The following is a 19603-nucleotide window of genomic DNA, read 5'->3' as shown; positions in this document are numbered from 1 at the left end:
TAAAATAAAAAATAAGCTGACTTTAAAAAGATATAATAATACAATAATAATAGAAGTTTTTAATGTGCTTCTCTGTTATATACAAATCTAACAAAGACAAAGAAAAGAGAAAATTTAGAATTGACCAAATTGCTAGATAAATTATGATATATAATATCATCTAAACAGGATTGCTAAAGAATATATGTACATCTCAGCACCACATGAAACTTTGGCAAAAACTAGCCATTCTTTAGGGCAGCTAGGTGGCGCAGTGGATAGAGCACCAGCCCTGAAGTCAGGAGAACCTGAGTTCAAATGTGACCTCAGACACTTAACACTTCCTAGCTATGTGACCCTGGGAAAGTCACTTAACCCCGATTGCTTCAGGAAAAAAAAATCATATCCTTTACAGATAATCAGTTCAAACACAGTAACCAGTTCAAAGAGCACAAACTAAAGATCTAGACTCAAATTAAGAATGAAATTCTAAATAATAAGTGGGTCAAAGAATAAGTCATAGAAATGAATGATAATTATGTAGACAAAAATGATAACGATGAAACAGCATATCAACTTTTCTGGAACACAGCTAAAGCAGTTTATAGGCCTAATACATATAGTAACAAAAAAGAAGATTAATGAACTAAATATGCATTTTAAAATTAGACTAATAAATAAACAGATCTAAAAGAAGTACAAAAGAAGAAAATATAAAAATTGGAGGAGAAATAGAAAAATTGGAAGTGAAAAAGACTGAAGAATTGATAAATAAAACTCAAAGTATCTTTGTATCCTCAGCACTCAGCATAGTATCTTATATGCACAATGTGAGCATTGAATAAAAGTCTCCCATTGAATTGAGTTTAATTTAATTTAATGAAATTATATTCAATGTTGTTATACAGGAACAGATCCGACAACTCTCCTGCTGAGATTTGCACAGGAGATGAAAGGAACTACAGATCATGTGACCATGATTTCTTTAGGACGTGGCCAAGGAATTAAAGCTGAAGAATTAATCTACAAGGCAAAAATAAAGCAGGGCCAATGGGTCTTTCTTCAGAACTGCCATCTTGCTGCATCCTTTATGCCAAGATTGTGTGCAATTATTGATGGGTAAGTTCTTTTAATTTGTTTACCCAATTTGAAGGATCAGATTAAATTTATTGCTTAAAAAAGTGAAAAGTAAATCCTATGCAATGATTATAAATCTATACTGTGGTATTAGTGATCAGTCTGTTAGCATTTACAAGATTGAAACAGGAATTAAAGATATTTTGTATGAAAAGACTAGCATACCCTTGAATAATGAAAAATGCCTTATATGAGAGTGACATATCCAACTGTCATTTTCATATATACCACTAAGAAACTATAGCTCATTTAAAAAAATTATTTGAAGTTTGTTCAGATCACTTCAGTTTGATCAGTAGTGATTTCAGGCATCAAGTCACAAAATGCTAAAGTCTATAATAGCAAGATCATTCCAGGTTTTATGTTTTTAACAAAACAGCATGAATTGCATTATTAGCCTGCCTTTCAATACTGATGAGTATTCCTAGGTGTATACTAAAAAGTATTTCCTGTATTGGGTCTTCAAACTATGGGACACAGTTATGTCCTGGCTAATCTTCACCTCTCTGGCTCCACACATTTTCCCTTTCATAGAATTCAGTTTTGCATCCCAATGTGACGGGTGAAAGATAAAATGATTGAGAAAGGTTCAATCTTCCAAACATATTGGTTTATAAGCAGTATATGCCCATTGCCTAACTCTGAACACAGGGGGAGACAGACATATACATCAAAAGCAATAAATTAAAGAAAGTTAATTAATTAAAAGTAAACAATACAACATTAGGTTAATTGATTCCTAATTGGAGGAATGATTAGAGACTTCCCAAATTGGGAAGGACAGAGTAAATAGGGACAATTCCCTGAATTCAGAAAAAGAGGTGGCCCACTCCCCACGAATGTGTACAAACAATCCAAAGAACTTGGAGGCAACAACTGATTGATCAGTATTTGATCTGGCCAGTTTTCAGATGTCACATGAATTGTGAGATCCATCTTTGGATCTGGCTGGGGTTTTGGTCAGCATAACCAAGGTCCTTGGTTAAGGGTCTCTAAAAGCAAGCAGAGGTCGTTCAGTTGCCCAACCATGCAGAGATAGGTTCAGATAAAGCAATAAAGTTTTCTCCCAAATCCCACAGTTGAATCAAGTTTTATTTCTCACAAGGTAGAAATTGAACTGGACCCATAATGGAACAGAAAAGGAACTGAAGTACTTTCAGAATTGAATCCCAAGATGAAGTCAGTGTGGTTCATACAATTCCCACAATTAAGCACTTCCTCTCCTAATTCCTTCAATTCCCTAACCAAAAAGAATTCCCAGAAATTCAATCTCTGCATCCTGTACTGGTATAAATGAAATTTAGTTGACTGGTTTTTAACTGAAGAGCAATCAATATCTGAGATTAATGACATATTGTTTGACAGATTTACATTTATAAAAATATATAGGACCCACTTAAAATTAATTCAACTTTCCTGGAAATTGAGACTCTCTACCACTAAAGTCAGACCATGACACTTAAAGAAAGTAGGAAACCTAACAGGTGCTCTAAGCCCAGTGTCCCTCACTTTTACATCATCTTTACACCTCCTCCCTCCAACACACACACACACACACACACACACACAATAGTGCTTTTATTCTTTCAGAGGCACAGCAAATAAAAATTAGCTAGATGCGATATCAATTATAGCCACTAAGGAGCGCCATAATTGAGCTACCAGCTAGACCTTTTCAGTTTTTCTGACATAGTTGCCTGAATGATAATTCTTTCCTAAAAAGTTGCAGCCTCCTTACCCCGTTTACAAGAGATACCCAGCATTACAGCAATGCTCAGGCTCCCCTTCCTGCAGATTCTGGGTTGTCAATTATAGGAAATTTACAGAGGAAAAATAATGCAAAGAAAAAGAAACTTCAATTTTGTCCTTAAAATTGGGGAAGACTTGTAGAATATATACAAAAAACTGTTAGCCAAATAAGAAGGACCTTTGATATTAAAATGATCCCTCATTTGTGTTCTAGCTCAATAATGCTATCATTATTATTTATATAATTATAATTATATATATATATATGTATATATATAACAATAATGCTTTGTTTTATTTTTCATACTAACAATTTTATAAATTAATTATGTTGCAGATTTAATTTTTCAAAACTAGACCCCGACTTTAGACTGTGGTTAAGCTCAAAACCAGACAATTCCTTCCCTATAGCTATTCTGCAGAAGAGTTTGAAGGTAAGAATTATGGGTTTTGGTGGGAAGGAGATGGAAAGGGATTCAGATTGTGGGAAATTCCTGATGTGAAAACTCCCCTCACCATTCATCAATGCAGACCATAAAATTAACTTGTACCTTGTAACAGTCTTAGAAAGTGCCAGAGGTACTAGGAAGTGACTTGTGCAGCTAATTTCTGTCAGAGGCAGGATTTTAACTTAGCCCTCTATAGAGATTCCAAGGCTAGAATTCTATCAGTTATGAAAGAATGCTGCTCAGGTGTTAAAAAGAACAAATTTTAATATTGACAGAAGAACCTAGTGTAAGTGCTGGAGATTTTTAAATCTTTACTTTGAGGCAAGATGAAGAGAAGGTTTGGTGCTATCAATCATTCAGCAAGTAGAGTAAGTAGAGAGGAGTTTTTACAGTTTAAATTGTTTATGTTTCACACAACTATAGCACATTCAGAATTATTAGGAACTGAGTATTCCATTTGAGGAGGATTTCTGCCCTTGCTTTTGCCATTTGATTTGGTATTTATAAAATTTGTGAGAATTCATGAGAAGGTAGCTGGGGAAATCCGCATTTACTTAGTGCCTTCAGAATACAGAATGCTCTAAAGAGTTATGGGAAATTAAACTGTAGATTAAAAAGGGTCCAAGTCAGGTGTGTACTGTTAAGTGATAGGAGGAAAATATGCATAGGGTCAACTTTTAAATTTAATCTGAATTGGTAACTTTTTCTACATTACTTTGTTTGGACAATCAATAAAGCAAAAAATCAGTCCCTAATTTATAGCATTTCCTGATTTTTTAATTGAAATGATTGCCTTGAAAATTTAACAAGATTCTCAGAAGCTAGTTTAGGCTGACTCCATCACAGTTCTGGCTAGCTTCATCTAGGTGATAATCTTTTTGTTTGTTTGTTTGTGGGTTTTATTTTCTTTAGCTGAAAATCTAATAGGGAGAAACAAGGTGAAATTACTTACATTATTTATAAACAGTGCTTATGTAATATCTATCAAAAACATAGTTTAAAGAATTGAATAAAAAATCATAACTTAGAATTATCAGTGGATTTCATCTATCCTTTTTTATACCTATCCCCCATTACCATGATGTTCACATTGGCTAGATCTAGACAGTGCTAAAAGATTTAATTGGTATAACCAAATAATCCATTCAAACAAAAAAATGGTCTTTTTAGTGAAAGAATCCACCAAACTAATTAATTATGATTCACCAATCATAAAATCAGGTTATACTTAAGAGAAATGGACATTTAACATTTGCTTTAAACTTTGATAAAAATGGAGAAACATAGAGGAAATTGCATTGAGAAAAAGTCCCTAACAGACACAGGAGGTTTTAATTTTAATTGCATTTTCCTGAAAATAAGGACCTTTCCCACTACAGTCAGACCAAGTCCAACTGTCTTGTCATTTCTCCCAGTCCTTTCTTCTGGCATACCTAAGTCATTGTCCCTCTCCAAAGCCTCTTCCTAAGGAGACAAGATCTGGATCCTGGAATATTATTTTTTTGAAGTCAAAACAACTCTGCCCATCTTGTAGGCAATCAGAAACTATAAATCATTCTTTCCACCAATGAAGAGAGTCTTATACCAATACTCAGGATATATATGTATGTATGTATGTATGTATGTGTGTGTTTATGTAAATATATACACACACACATATATATATAAATACATTTAACATGTTTTATATACCTGTGTATATATGTATGTACCAAGATTTTTGATCTGCCACTAAGTCCTGTAAATTATATTCAAACTCCTGTGCTAAGTTATAGTATGTCTGCAATTATGTGAGATGCTGAGAATACAAAGATTAAAAAATAATATAGTACCTGCCTCTCAAAACTTTAAGGAAATTGACCGACCACTTATTAGTAAACTTTCTATCTTTATTAATGCCAAAAAAGAAAAAATAAATTAACTTAGATGTAGAAGTATGAAGAACGCTACTTTCATCTACTACTTTTATTTCTACTCTTTAAAGATAACAGTAGAATCTCCCCAGGGTGTGAAAGCAAATCTCCTTCAGTCATTTGGGTATCATGGCAGTGGAGAGGTAACAGAAGAGATATATGAGAACACTAAATGTGGACCATCATGGAAAAAACTTTTATTCAGCATCTCTTTCTTCAATGCTGTAGTCAATGAAAGAAAAAAGTATGGAACATTGGGCTGGAATGTCCCATATGAATTTAGTTCTTCAGATTTGGAGGTGAGTATAGTTTGGGAATTTTTTAAAGATAAGATCCTATTAATTCCTTGATACCAAAACTTTTTCTAACTAGGTAAAAACCTCGCAATAGCTTGAATTTGGGGATGAATGCATGGAGAATTTAGTAAGAGATAGTGAAAAGTCAAGGATGATACTAGACTATATCTGAGGATCTAAAAGGATGGTTATATTTTCTACAATAATATGAAAGTCATGAGGGGGGAAGCTTTAGAGAGAAAGATTATGTCAGTTTTGAACATTTGGAGTTTAAAATGTCTACTGGAATCAAGGTTTATCTTCCCAAGTTCAAATCTGGCCTCAGACACTTAGTAGCTACATGACTGTGAGCAAGTTAGTTAACCCCATTTGCCTTACTTTCCTTATCTGTAAAAATGAGTGGAAGGGGGAAATTGCAAACTATACTAGTATCCTGACCAAGAACACTCCACACACAAAATTGACTGAGCAACATGCCTAATGAACATCTCATTCAAAATAGCTGTTCTCTAATCTCTATTGACCTTCAATCTCATCTCTCCAACTGACTTTCAGCTATTTTGATAGGTAGATCTAAGAATCCTCAGCACGGAGATCCATAAGAACTGATAAGATTACCAAGTGAAGTAGTGTAGAAGGAGAAGAGAAGAGACCCCAGCACAGACCCCTAAAAGACACCCATAGTCAGAGGGCATGATCAGGAAGAGGATCCGGCAAAGGAGGTTGAGAAAGAGTGGTCTAGCAGTAGAAGAGAATGGTGCCCTAAAAACCTAGAGAGAAGAGATTAAAGGGAAGAAAATGATTAACCACTTCAAAGACTGCACAAGAGTGAAGGAAAATGAGAATTGGCAAAAGATCATTGGGTTTGACAATTAAGAAACCATTGGTAACTTTGGAGTGAGGTTTCAATAAAATGATGAAATCAGAAGCCAGATTGTAAAGGGTTAAGAATAAAGTAAGAGGGAAAAAAAGCAGAGGCATTTATTGTAGACAACCTCCTCAATAAGTTTGGTTACAAAGAACAGAAAAGATATGGGATAATAGTAGATTTGGAAGAATTAAGTGAGGGTTTATTGAGGATGGGGAAACAAGGACATGATTGTAGGCAATAGGCAAGGAGCCAGTTGCCAGGAAGAGAGTGAAGTGATAGAATGGCGATGACAGAGGACAATATGATGGAGGAAACAGGATGGAATGAGATCTCTTGTGAGCTAGAGTGGTTTGCTTTGATGAGGAGTAAAGCCATCTCTTCAAGTAAATTGGAGTAAAGAAGAAAGCAGTGGCAGAAGGCATCTGAATGGTGTGAGTTAAGGAAGAAGCTCATAGTGAATGACCTCAGGTTTTTTCTGTGATATATGAGGCAAAGTTCTCATGTGAGAGAGTAGGGGAAAGGGGAGCCATGGAAATTTTGAATAGGAATTAAAAAGTTGAAAGAACTCCATTAAAAAGGATTGCCCAGCAACAATGAAGACCCCTTTAAAGTTGTGTAACATAAATGTGTAATGAATCAATCAGAAATTGCATGATTTTCTCCACCTTTATTCATCACATATTCATCTGCTAAAGACAGCAGATAAAAGGGATCCCAGACTGAGGCTTGGTAGGATATAACAGTGATATTAGAAAGAAGTCAGACATTCAAGAGAAGAAGTCAGTGTATCTTATCAAGGGATCAAGATGGGGAGAAAAGGAGAGAGTGGCTAGTGCAGGAAACATGAACTGGGAGCACTGAGAGATCAAGGAATTAGAGGTCATAGAAGACAACAAATAGTGTTTGGTAAAGGAAGGCAGAGGGAGAAGAAGAAAGTCAATAGATTATGGTCAAGTAAAGGGATTTGGGAAACATGGAGGGTGTGCATTTATAGATCAAGGGTATAATTTGTGTGTATGTGGCTGAGAATAGGGGAGAGAAGTAGGTCATAAAAACTGAACAAGATAATGATTTGAGTGATTAGAATCAGTGTGAATATGGAAGTTCCCTAGTATGAAGATAAGAATAAGCAAAGAGAAGAAAATTGTGAATCAGGCATTGAACTCCTTGAAAATGGAAGGAGAGTCAGCAATGCAGTGATCCAAGACAATTCCAATGGAGTTGGGATAGAAAATGCCTTCTGCATCTGAGAGAAAATGATGGAAACTGATGTGTATTGAAGCAAAGTATTTTCACCTTTGTTTTTGGTTTTGTTTTTTTGGGAGGGGGTTTGCTTTTTCTTTCTCATGATTTTTTCCCTTTTGGTCTGATTTTTCTTGCACAACATAAACATGTAAATGTTTAGAAATATTGTACATGTATAAATTAAATCAGATTGCTTGCTATCTTGAGGAAGAAGGAGAAAAAAATTGGAACACAAAATCTTACAAAAATGAATGCTGAAAACTCTCCATATATTTAGGAAAATAAAATACTATTGGGAAAAAAAATCCAAAACAAAAAATAAAGAGAGAGATAATGGAAAGAAAGTGACCTAGCAGTCTATAAACTACAGGATTTTGATTGAACAATGTTTATAAATAATATGCCTATTTATTTGTAAATGATTTGCTTGTTCTATTTTACTAATAATTTTGTATATTATAAACTCCATACAAAAATTAAAAGGATGAGATGAAGATGAAACAATATTTATTTAGCAGTAGTACAAAAAAAAAAAAAAAAAAAAAAAAACAACTCTACACTATTGAAAACGTCATTTTAAGTGGGAACAGGAAGAGGTCTTTTCATGTATTAATGAGGTAATTTGGAGATTAATGGCTTAGATTATGGCCAGGGTTCCTTCCATTACTTAACATTCTGTACTTGCCAATAATAAAGATAAGCTTCAAGTATTTAGTGGTACTGAAGTGCCTTAACTACCAGAGTAATGAGTAAGTGATCCATGCAGATAACCTTTCGGTTTTTTTTTTTTTATGGGTTTTTGTTTCCAAGGTTAATAGCTTAGCTAAAGATAATAGAAAAATCTTAGAAAATCCAGGTTTTGGTTCCTGTTTTCACCCTTACTAGGTTTTGTCACTAAAACTCTGAGCCATGCAGATTCCTCATCTGCACAAGGAGGCTAATGGGACTTGCATTGCCCATCACTCAGGAATGTTGTGAGACAAGTGTTTTGTTCAGCCATCAAGTACAAAAGAAAAGAAAAGAAAAGAAAAGAAAAGAAAAGAAAAGAAAAGAAAAGAAAAGAAAAGAAAAGAAAAGAAAAGAAAAGAAAAGAAAAGAAAGGAAAAGAAAGGAAAAGAAAAGAAACTTGTTATCACTTGTGAGTTTTCCTGTCCCAGCCAGATTCACCTCAATGTTCAGAATGGACTCAGAAATATCTCTCGTGGCCCATTGTGCTGCCTATGGGTACATAACAGAAAGAAAGAAACAGAAATCGATGAAGCACCTTACTACCATGTGCCAGGGTCAGCTGGATGGTGCAGTGAAGAAACAGAGAAGAACTGAGTTCAAATGTGACCTCAGACACTAACTGTGTGACCCTGGCCAAGTCACTTGACCCTGTTTGCCTCAGTTTCCTCATCTATAAAATGGGCTGGAAAAGGAAATGGCAAAACACTCCAGTATCTTTTCTTGACAAAGAACCCTCATAGAAAGTCAGACACAACTCAACAACTATATACCAGATACTAGGCTAAACACTTTATTATCTCATTTAAACTCAAAAAACGGGAGAGAGATGCTATTATTATTCCCATTTTACAGTTGGGAAAACTGAGGCTATCACAAGGGGTTGCTTAGCTAGTGTCTGGGTTCAAATTTAAACTCAGATTCTCTTGACTTTGAGTTCAGCACTCTCTTTCCTGAATTACCTCGGTGCCTAGCACTTTGAGCAACTTATTATTTAAAAAGCTCAATCTGAAGGGGGGGGGGGAAAGAATTTCTTTAAGTCTTAATTTAAATGTTTGAGGTTATTTAAAGCACTGGTCCCCCTCCATTAATATGAGCTCTATGAGTTGACTAGAGTTATGCTACTGATAATATAATTTGGGAGTTTGGTTTGGTTTGGGGGGTAGGGGTTGGAGGGCCCATCCAGTCTTAGGATTTCATTGGGGTGAAGACTCCAAAGATGCCCATCAATAATTCACCTGTAAAATTATAGTTAGAGACAGTTATCCAAAGCTCTGTGAAATCTGCCCATGATCACAAAGCTAGTTAATATAAAAGGCAGAACTTGAACCCAATCCAGCGGATCTTTGTGTGTCCCATTCTGTCTCCTCTCTATTTCTCCCTTTCTCTCTGTTTCTCTCCCTACCTCACTCTTTTAATCTCTCTCCTCTTTTCTCAAATTCTCTCCCCCTTCAAATCTTTCCTTCCAGTCTCTCTGTATCTTTCTTTCTCCCTCTCTCTCACCATAGTAGTTATTTTATGAAATTCATCTTTTCTTTTAAACTACCTGACTGTTCTCGTATGCAAGATGTATAAATTTGATTTTCTTAAAAAAGCAGAATTCTCATCCAGATATCCCATATGTGATTTGGTAAAATCATATATACATAGAGAGCCACTAGCTTCCCATTAAATTATGCAAATATCTCTTTCTTTCCCAAGGGATTCTTTGTCAATGTCTCATAGGCAGGCATTGAAATGCTTGGCTTCAGATCTAACACAGCACCATTCCCAAGACTGTAGAGTAGTTCCAAAGGCATAAAATCATAAATTTGGAACTGGAAGAGATTCTAGAGGCTGTCTCTCCACCCCATCACCCATCAGGTTAAGCAGACTGGTGGAATGAATTGTAGGAGGTCGAATTGGCAGAGGCCTATCTGAACCCAGATTTCCAAACGAAAATCAGTTCTCTTTCCACTCTCTAGTGTTGGAGCAGTTACCCAAGGCAAGATCCTATAGAGATTCTGATACATCAAGGAACCAGAGAATACTGCCCCAGAAATAAAAAACTATTCTCTTATTGTCTATCCTGGCCTCAAAAAGCCATCTAAATAAAGTCAAGAAGTACATTTAAAATGAAAACTATGATTTAATTTAAATTCTTTTTTGAAAGGTCACCATCAAAATGTTGGCAATTCTCCTGGCTGAAAAGTCAGAAATTCCTTGGGAAGCAATATATTATTTGACAGGAGAAATAATTTATGGAGGCCGAGTGACAGATTGCTGGGATAGGCTCTGCTTGCTAGCACTTCTAGAAAAATTTTGTAATCCTGATGTGTTGAAGAAAGACTTCAGTTTTACTGATAATGGGGTAAGAAAAGTATTTTTTCTAATAGTCCTAATTTTTAAAAAATCTTTTAGGCTGAATTTTGTCATATGGATTTTATTGACATATCCATTATTGTGATTATCAAAAAGAATTTAATAAATACTTCATTGGAAATTGCACCAGACTTTGGTGTAATAAAGAATTTCTACTTTAAGACATATGAAGAAGATACTAAGTACTCTCCTGTTTATCTTGGATATGAAAATGCTCCAAGCTTCTTCACCCTCCGTTTCTTTTCTTTTTCTCCATCTTTTTTCTTCCCTCTAAGTCTGCTGTATCTTCCTCTTGAGGAAGCAAGGATAATAAGTTGGTAAGTATTTGGTAATAGCTGGCTCAGAACTAAAGGAAAAGCTTACTTCTAACCTTGCAATATTACCATTCATTTTCCATTGATACAATTAATTGCCAAGTATTTATTAGACACCTACTATGTGCAAGGACCCTGAGATACAAATATGGTAAATTCTGTTATAACCGATGTTTTGAAAAGATTAATTTATTGCAGATTGATTGATATGTTAGGGAACTATTTGAGCAAAATATGAATTTTGCATTTGCTTATGTGCAATTTTATCTGCAAGAACTATTAACTACAAAAAACTATAGTACTTCACAATAATTAACAAGCTTCAGCCCTTCTGTGTACTCATTTCCACAATTAAACTTCAAGTTTTTTTTCAAGTTTAAGTATTGCATTTATTGTATATTTTCCAATACAATAGAATCTTTGGGTGGAGGAGAGCTAGTCTACATCCACATATTCCATCCCCCAAACCCTATCATCTTCCATGGCTTCCTGGAGTTGGCAGAGGACAACATCTCCCCTCTTCTCTCCCCACAAACAAGCTTCCCTTTAGCCCACAGCCTTTGGGACCCCGGACCTAGGCTTACTTAGCAGTACTTCAGATTCATGGAGACCACTATTATTTATTGTAATATTTATATTTCTCAACATATATAAAATCATGCTGCCATTTTTATTTTCTTACCTTTTTTGTAAGACAAGATTATCGAATGATGTACCCCAACACTGAATATAAGATGGAATTCAATAGGATAAGTGTAAAGTCTTAAATTTTGGTTTAAAAAAATCAGCTTCACAAGAAGTACAAGATGGAAGTATAGTTATAATATTTTGTCAGAAAAGATCTGGGGGGGTTATAAACTCAATATAAACTCAATCAACAGTGTGATGTGGCGGTAAAATTTTGTGAATGCCATCTTGGGCTACATTAAGAGAGTGGCTTATAGCTTACAGCTTCCCCTAAGGAGGAAGAATAATTTGTATTCTACCCTAATCAGACTTTTGTGTTCCTTTCTGAGTACAACAACTGGAGAGTGTCCACAAAAGGGCAAGCAGGATAATTAAGGGCGTTGAGTCTGTGGCTTAGGAGAGTTCCTTTGAAAGAACTGGAGATGTTTAGCATAGAGAAAACCAGGAAGGAAGGGTACACATGACAACTATCTTTAGGCATTTAAAGGATTGACATGTACAAGAGAGATTACATTCCAGTCAATCAACAAACATTTATCTCTGCTTTATGCCTAACAAAATCCTGTTTGCCTTTTAAAGCCCTTCATAACTTAATCCCAGCCTTCTTATACCTAACTACCCCCTATTTATTCTGAGAACACTGGCTTCCTTGGTGTTCCTTGCACAAGACACCACATCTCCTGCCTGTGATTTTTTAATTGACTACCTCCCATCCCTGGAATGTACCCTCTCCTCATCATTGACCCCTCATTTCCCTCACTTCAAGTCCCAGATAAAATCTCACCATTTACAAGAAGTCTTTCCTAATCTCCCTTAATGCTACAACTTTCACTCTGATTTTTCCTGTAAATAATAGCGGTGTTATTTCCTCCCACATTACATTCTGAGCTCTGAGGGTAGGCGTGTTTGCTATTCTTTGTATCCTCAGCTCTCAGTACAGTGTCTGACACATAAAAGGAACTTAATAAATGCTTCTTGGCTTGATATTATTCAAAACCCCTTTTCCCTTCTTGAGATTTTCTTTCTACTTCCCCTAGTACTCCTCTGCTATATTTTCTAGTTCTTCCCTCTTGCCTCCTCCCCTTAAATTTGGTGTTCTCCAAGATCAGTCTTTAGGGACAGACAGACAGACAGAGACAGAGAGAGATGGAGAGTTGTAGAAACATAGAGAGAAATAAGCATGGGAAATATTTTGAGTCTTTAGAAAATTAAATTCGTTAGAATACATTGTCTACCAACATACTTGAAAAGTGCAGCATTACTGTGCCATAAATTTCATGAGAATCTAGATCTAAAACATAGAAGATTTTATCTTGAGAAATCTTTCTTACTCAAGTTTTTCTCATAACTAAATAATAATAATAATAATGTCAAAAATATGGCTATCAGAAAACTAGATTTGGTTTCAGTTTCTTTTCACTACTTATTCACCACTCCAACTTACATAACTTTTTGTAGATCACAAACACTCTAGACACACAGAAGTTTCTAATTGAGAATTTTTCTTTACTTCTCACAAGTGTTAAGGAAACTTTGATAGAAGATGAAAAAAAAAATACCATTCTACAAGATTTAATTTTACATGAAAATTTGTAATCTTTAGGAAAGAAAGACAGAGTCTAATTTTTGATTAAAGCTACTAAAAAAACTGCAACCCATCTACTATCTTTCTCTTATCCAGCCTCTTTAATTTTTTAAAAGTTTTATTTTAGGGTTGCTAAAATGATTCTTATTGATGTTCTTTTTGTCTTTCAATCAGTTTATTTCTAAGTATGTTCTTCTCCCCTACCAAGCAAGCCTTCTCTTATGTCAAAGATTAAAAAGGAAAAAGCAATTTATCAAAATCACAATGCTATTGTTTGTCCTTCATCCTTGAAAAAGACCACTGACAACACTTGCAAGTGAATTGGACCAACCAAAACATGTCACATTCCATACCAGTGGTCCCTTGCCTCTCCACTGATAAAAGGGAGAAACATTTTTTCATTTTTTTCCTGAGACCAGCCTTGGTCATTATAATTATACAGCATTCAGGTTCCATTTATTATTGTTAATATTTATATTTCTATTGTCATTGTGAATGTCATTTTCCTATTTCTAATAATTTGATTCTGCATCAGCTCATAGAAGTCTTTCCATACTTCTCTGAGTTCTTTATAGTCATCATTTCTTACAGAATAATAATATCCCATTGCAGTCACATACCAGAATTTGTTTAGCCATTCTCCTGATAAACAATCCATTTTCTATTTGAAAGTATCTCTAGAACAGGTGTTTTGATATCACAGACTCCTTGGCAGTCTAGCCCCTTTCTCAAAAGAATGTCTGTAAATTAATAAAGTAAAATACATAGGATTCAACCCCCCAAAAGCCAGTTATATTAGAATACAGTCATGAAAGACAATTATCAATTTTTTTTTTAAATCATGAACTCCAGGTTAAAAATTCCAACTCTCAAACATATCCCCCATAATTGGGGAAATAGCACTTCTGTATAATATTTTTCAGGCAACATTTCAAGTAGTCAGCCCTTTCCTTGCTGAAGATAAATCTCTCATATGTGCTGAAAGTCTTTCTCTGTCTTTCATAGTAAAAAGAAAACTAACAAGCTGCTATGAAATTTACAGCTGTATCCAATGCTACCCGACTGTGCCAACTTGACAGAATGTAGAGAGTACATAGAATCCCTCCCAGATGCTGAATTGCCCGACATGCTTGGAATGCACCAGCAGACTTCAAGGATTTTTCAAGAATCCCAGTCCCAAGACCTTATTGACAACCTCATAGCTATGCAACCAAGAATTACTATTGCCAACATAATTACTGGGTAAGAATTTCTGAGAAACCAAAGCTTTTCTTTAATCTCCAAAATATCATATAAAGCAGTTTATTGTATTTGACATAATGGCCTTGATTTTAACATTTTGGTTATTTAAATCATTATCCATAACATTTTCCAAAGAGATATATGAATTTTTAAAAAGGTGGATCAGTCATATAGTAAAAGAGGGGTACCATGCAATCTGTGCCTCTTGAGAACTCTCCTGCTGTTAAGAAAGACCTCAAACATTTTAGATAGAAGTCCTTCCCCATAGAAGATTTACAGGAAAATCCAGCAAAGTTAACGGTATACATAGAAGTTACTTAATATATGCTTATTTGACTGACTTAAAGAGTCACATTGGATTCGAAGACATAGAGATGAATTGCTATATTTGAGGAGCACTAATATCTTAACCAAGATACAGTGATTAAAGGTGGACAAGGATTGGGGGACAGGGAGAGAGAACAACAAGAATCAGAAAGTTAGGTGATGCAGGGGACAGAGTACTAGACTTGGAGCCAGGAAGACTTGAATTCAAATTCTCTCTCAAATGCTTACTAACTGCGTGACTCCAGCCAAGACATGTAACTTCTCTAAGTCTCAATTTCTTCATCTATAAAGTAGAAATAATAATAGTCCTTATCTCCCAGAGTTATTGTGAAAGTCAAATGAGATAATACATGTAAAGCATTTTGCAAACTTGTAATAACAATAATAATAGCTAACATTTATTTAGCATTTACTATGTGCCAGACAATATATCAGACACTTTATAATTATTTGATCCTCACAACTGCTCTGAAAAGTTTGTTGTTATTTGCTCAGTCAGTCATGGCTGACTCTTGTGACCCCTTTATGAAGTTTTATTTGCAAACATATTAGAATGATTTGCCATTTCCTTCTCCAGTTCATTTTACAGGATCATAATCCTATCCATTGTACTGCTTGCCCCCTTGTATGGAGTTTACCAAAAAAAAAGTACCCATTATATTATTAAAAGAACTCATCTTAAAATGATATATAAGTATACCCTATATAACATTGGCTTAGGCAATATCCTCTCTTATTTTTACAAATTATTTACATTTTATAGCCAAGCCACACTATAATATTTTCAGCTAATCAATTACCTGCAATTCAAAACAGGTGGTTAGTGACAATCTGAACTAATAATACTTGAAGTTGATCTGAATTAATTATCCCAATATCAGTTTAATTACCCATTTATCCATAAGATTTTTCCTGTGAGCTACTCTTGTCAAAGTGTTTTGCTCTTGAGCAAGAAGCATATATTTGGGAAGAGGGAAGAGAATATCCTGGGAAGAACATTACCATTGGCTGGGGAAGCATTCATGGTAATATTTAGTCTCCACTGCACTACTTTACTCCCTGTGCATATATATACCTATGGCTTTATCTGATAAGATTTTTATGAAAGCAAGTATTCAAATCAATAAGCATTTATTAAGTGTCTTCTATGAGCCAGATACCACCAAATTCTGAGAATACAAAGACAAAATGAAATAATCCTTTCTTCTCAAGGAGTTTGTATTCTCTTGGAAGAAAACATGTTTATGAATAAGTAAAAAAATACAAAGTAATTTTCTTGTGGAAGATGGGGGCTAATATGAAAGGCAATTTGTTAACAATAAAACAGGAATTCCAGAAGGCACAATGAAAGAATAAGATAGCCACATGGATATATATAAGAACAGTTTTACATAGTTGCACTGGGATAGCGTATTTCATTGAAATCCTAAACACTATACTTCCAAATTTCTTTAGGGAAGCTGACTTTTGCCATTTGTCTCTAGAAAGGACTTCTGAGCTAAACTAGCCTCATGTAATTGCCACAACTTTCTTTTCAGGAGTGGAAAGAGCCAAGATGAGCTGGTGCTGGAAATCTCATCTGACGTGGTCAAGCGATTGCCTTTGACTGTAGAGTATGAACCAGTAGTTACTGAAATGAAAGAAGCCATTCCAGCTACACTGTTATCCATAATTTCAAGTAATGTTTGGGTTACAATTAATAAAAATGTCAAAGGTAAGAACTGTAGTTTATACTCTTTGCAAAATAATGTTCACAAAGCATACATATGTATCTGTATATATATGCATGTATAAATATATATACATATATGCGTATGTGTATGTATGTATATATAAAATAGCAATTTTTATCCTTAGGTTCCCTTTTTTCTTTCTTCCTTTCTTTTTTTTCCTTCTTTCCTTTCCTTCTTTTCTTTTTCCTTCTTTTTTTCCCTTTATTTCTTCCCTTTCTTTTCCCTTCTTTCTTCCTCCCTCTCTTCCCTTTTCTCCTCCTTTTCTTCTTTCCTTCCTTTCTTTCCTTCTCTTTCTTGGTTCATTTTCTTTTTTTTCCTTCCTTCTTTCCTTTCCTTTCTTTTTCTTTCTTGTTCTTTTATTATTTTCTTTCCTTCCTTTCCTCCTTCCTTTATCCTTCTGTTAGAAACAGTATCCTGAACTTCAAAAAGGACACAATGAATGAACAGACTCCCGGAGGAAGCTGGTGCGAAAACTCCATATGAACTCATATACAATTCACAGATATCAAAGCCAGCAGTTATATCCTATAATCCTGTTCTAACTCCTCCTCCTCCTCCTTAAGAGTTTCCATTGGAGAAGATCGCTCTGATGTCTAACATTTTATTATACTCCCACTACATATACCCTTTACATGTTACCATGTTCCTCTTGATATGCATTCACATGTTCCAAAATGACAGAAGGCTCTCCTTAAGTGAGAAGTTAATATGCATGAGGCTTATGAAGCATGCTCTATTGAAAATTTAGCTTACCCAGGACATGCACCCAAGTCATTTGTAGCTAACCAGCACCTATGGTCACTTCTGTTGACTTATGACATTCTTTAGTTCCTCTTATCCAAGAGATATTGACCCCAAAGCCTGTATCACATTCCTCTCTTACTTACTATGGTACCCTTTACATAACATTTCTGTGAGACTCACAGACATTTATTTCAATTTAATTTCATCTAATTAAATTTGGTTCAATATTATAACTGCTCAGGATTTATTTGGAATGTTTCAGCTGTGGAAACAAAACCACAAATATATTTTACTTTTTACACTTCCTTCTTTCTCTTCTTTCTCCCTCTTTCTCTTCCTTCCTTCATTCCCTCCTTTCCTTTCCTTTTGTTCATCTCTTTTTTATTCCTCCCTTCTTTTCTTCCTTTCCTTTCTTTTTTCTTTCTTTTCTTTCTTCCCTTCTTCCTTCCTTCTCCTTCTTTCTTTTTCACCCTTCTTTTCTTCTTCCTTCCTTCCTTCCTTTTCTCCTTCCCTTCCTTCTTTTCCTTCTCTATTTACTTCATCCCTCCTTTCTTTTTCTTTCTTTCTTTCTTGTATCAGACCTATAATTTCATGATGAAGTACTTCCTCTACTAATGCAGATCAATACCTACTTTGTAAATTATAATCTTAAAGATCCTCCTGGAACAGTAAAGATTAAAGTCCTTGCCCATTTTACAATCTGTTAAATCTCCCATGTATGTTAGAGGGAGAACTTAAACCCAGACCTTCCTGATTTGGATGGCAATTCTCTAAAGTTAGATTGTACATTGTAATAAGCATAATTCGTAGGCAGGCCAGAAAATGTTTCTAAAATCCAGCTCTGAAAACAATGAGGGGCTTGTGTAGCTTTAAAGTATTGACTAGTCAGGCTTTATAACTCTATGGGAGAATTAAAGAACAATCTCTTCATACCCTTTACACTCTAGGTAAGCCTCTGACCATGAGCAAATCAAGAAACATTCAACAGATTTTTCTGTACTGGCTATTTTGTAACTTGTTTTTATTCATATTTCTCTACATCTAAATTCTTGTGTCATCTGAAAAGCATGCCATCTATGACTTCATCGAAAGCACTGATAAATCTGTTAGAACAAACAGTTCATTCAATCTCCATTGCATGGCATTTAAAGCACTCCACAAGCTGAAACCACCTGATTTTTCAAGTTTATCTCATATTTATCCCTTTCTTCCTCCATCTTTCTTCCCTGCTGCCAAACACACTGTGCTCTGGCCAAATAGGAATATTCTCTGACTTTTGAGTGTATACTGTACTTCTCCATCCTTATGCCTTGCTGTATTCTACTCCCTTTTATCTAAACCATCTATCTCCCCTCATCTATTGAATTTCTCCCCTTATGCCAAAACCCATCTTAAATTTATTCCACACAGTCTCTTGTTTTCCCCTCCAAATTAATGATTTTGCTCATCTGACTACATAGAACTTTGTTTTGTAACAAGGTTCTCTAATGTCTTATACCCTCCCAGAATGCAAAGTGATAACAGTATATAAGACAAATTTAAGAAAAATAAGTGAAAAAGATGAACAATCACATAAAAATTCCATTCATTAATAATAAAGGAAATGTATACTAAAACATTTCTGAGTTTTTATCTCATACCTAACAAATGATTAGAAAGAAAATAGAAACAGGCTCTTCTGGGGGAATTGTGGGAAAAGTTTTTAGAGCTGTGAACTGGTATAATTCTAGAAAAAAAATAATTTGGAACAAATATGGAAAAGTCACTAAACTGTTCATATTGGCCCAGAAATCTCACTGCTGGACACATACTCAAACAGGTCAAATAAAGAAAGGAACATCCTACATATAATAAAATATACATATAACTATATTCTTTGTGGTAGCAAAAAGGAAAAGAAAAAGAAAATGAAGGCCAAATACATGCTCATCAGATTATTATTGTGCCAAAAAAGGATGAATATAAAAAATCCAGAAATACTAGAGGGTGATTTATATGAACTGATGCAAAGGGAAAGAAGCAAAACATTCACCTTTGTAATGTAGAGGAAAACAATAAAAAGCTATCTGAACTCTGAACAATGCAGTCAACTATTCTTGACTTTTGAGAATTGATCATGGAGTAGGCTTCCTTGCTTTCAGCAGAAAGATGTTAGGCAAGGTGTTAGACAAGGACCAGTTTAGACACAGCTAATTCAGTAGTTTCTCTTATTTAACTATATGTCTTTGTTAAAAAGGAAGATATA

General features: G+C 34.8%; 1 protein-coding gene across 1 annotated transcript in view; it reads left to right on the top strand.

Annotated features, from left to right (window-relative positions):
* Positions 1-19603, top strand: part of DNAH14 (dynein axonemal heavy chain 14) — a 347573-nt gene that overhangs the window by 306361 nt on the left and 21609 nt on the right. Inside the window, 6 exon segments of the mRNA XM_074264888.1 lie at positions 888-1098; positions 3203-3299; positions 5299-5526; positions 10518-10715; positions 14355-14554; positions 16420-16595. Coding sequence (XP_074120989.1) covers positions 888-1098; positions 3203-3299; positions 5299-5526; positions 10518-10715; positions 14355-14554; positions 16420-16595 — 1110 coding nt within the window.

Source organism: Sminthopsis crassicaudata, chromosome 4 (assembly GCF_048593235.1).
Source record: "Sminthopsis crassicaudata isolate SCR6 chromosome 4, ASM4859323v1, whole genome shotgun sequence".
Taxonomy (NCBI): domain Eukaryota; kingdom Metazoa; phylum Chordata; class Mammalia; order Dasyuromorphia; family Dasyuridae; genus Sminthopsis; species Sminthopsis crassicaudata.
Note: the sequence above shows the minus strand (reverse complement) of the source record. Positions and strands in the feature narration are given on the sequence as shown.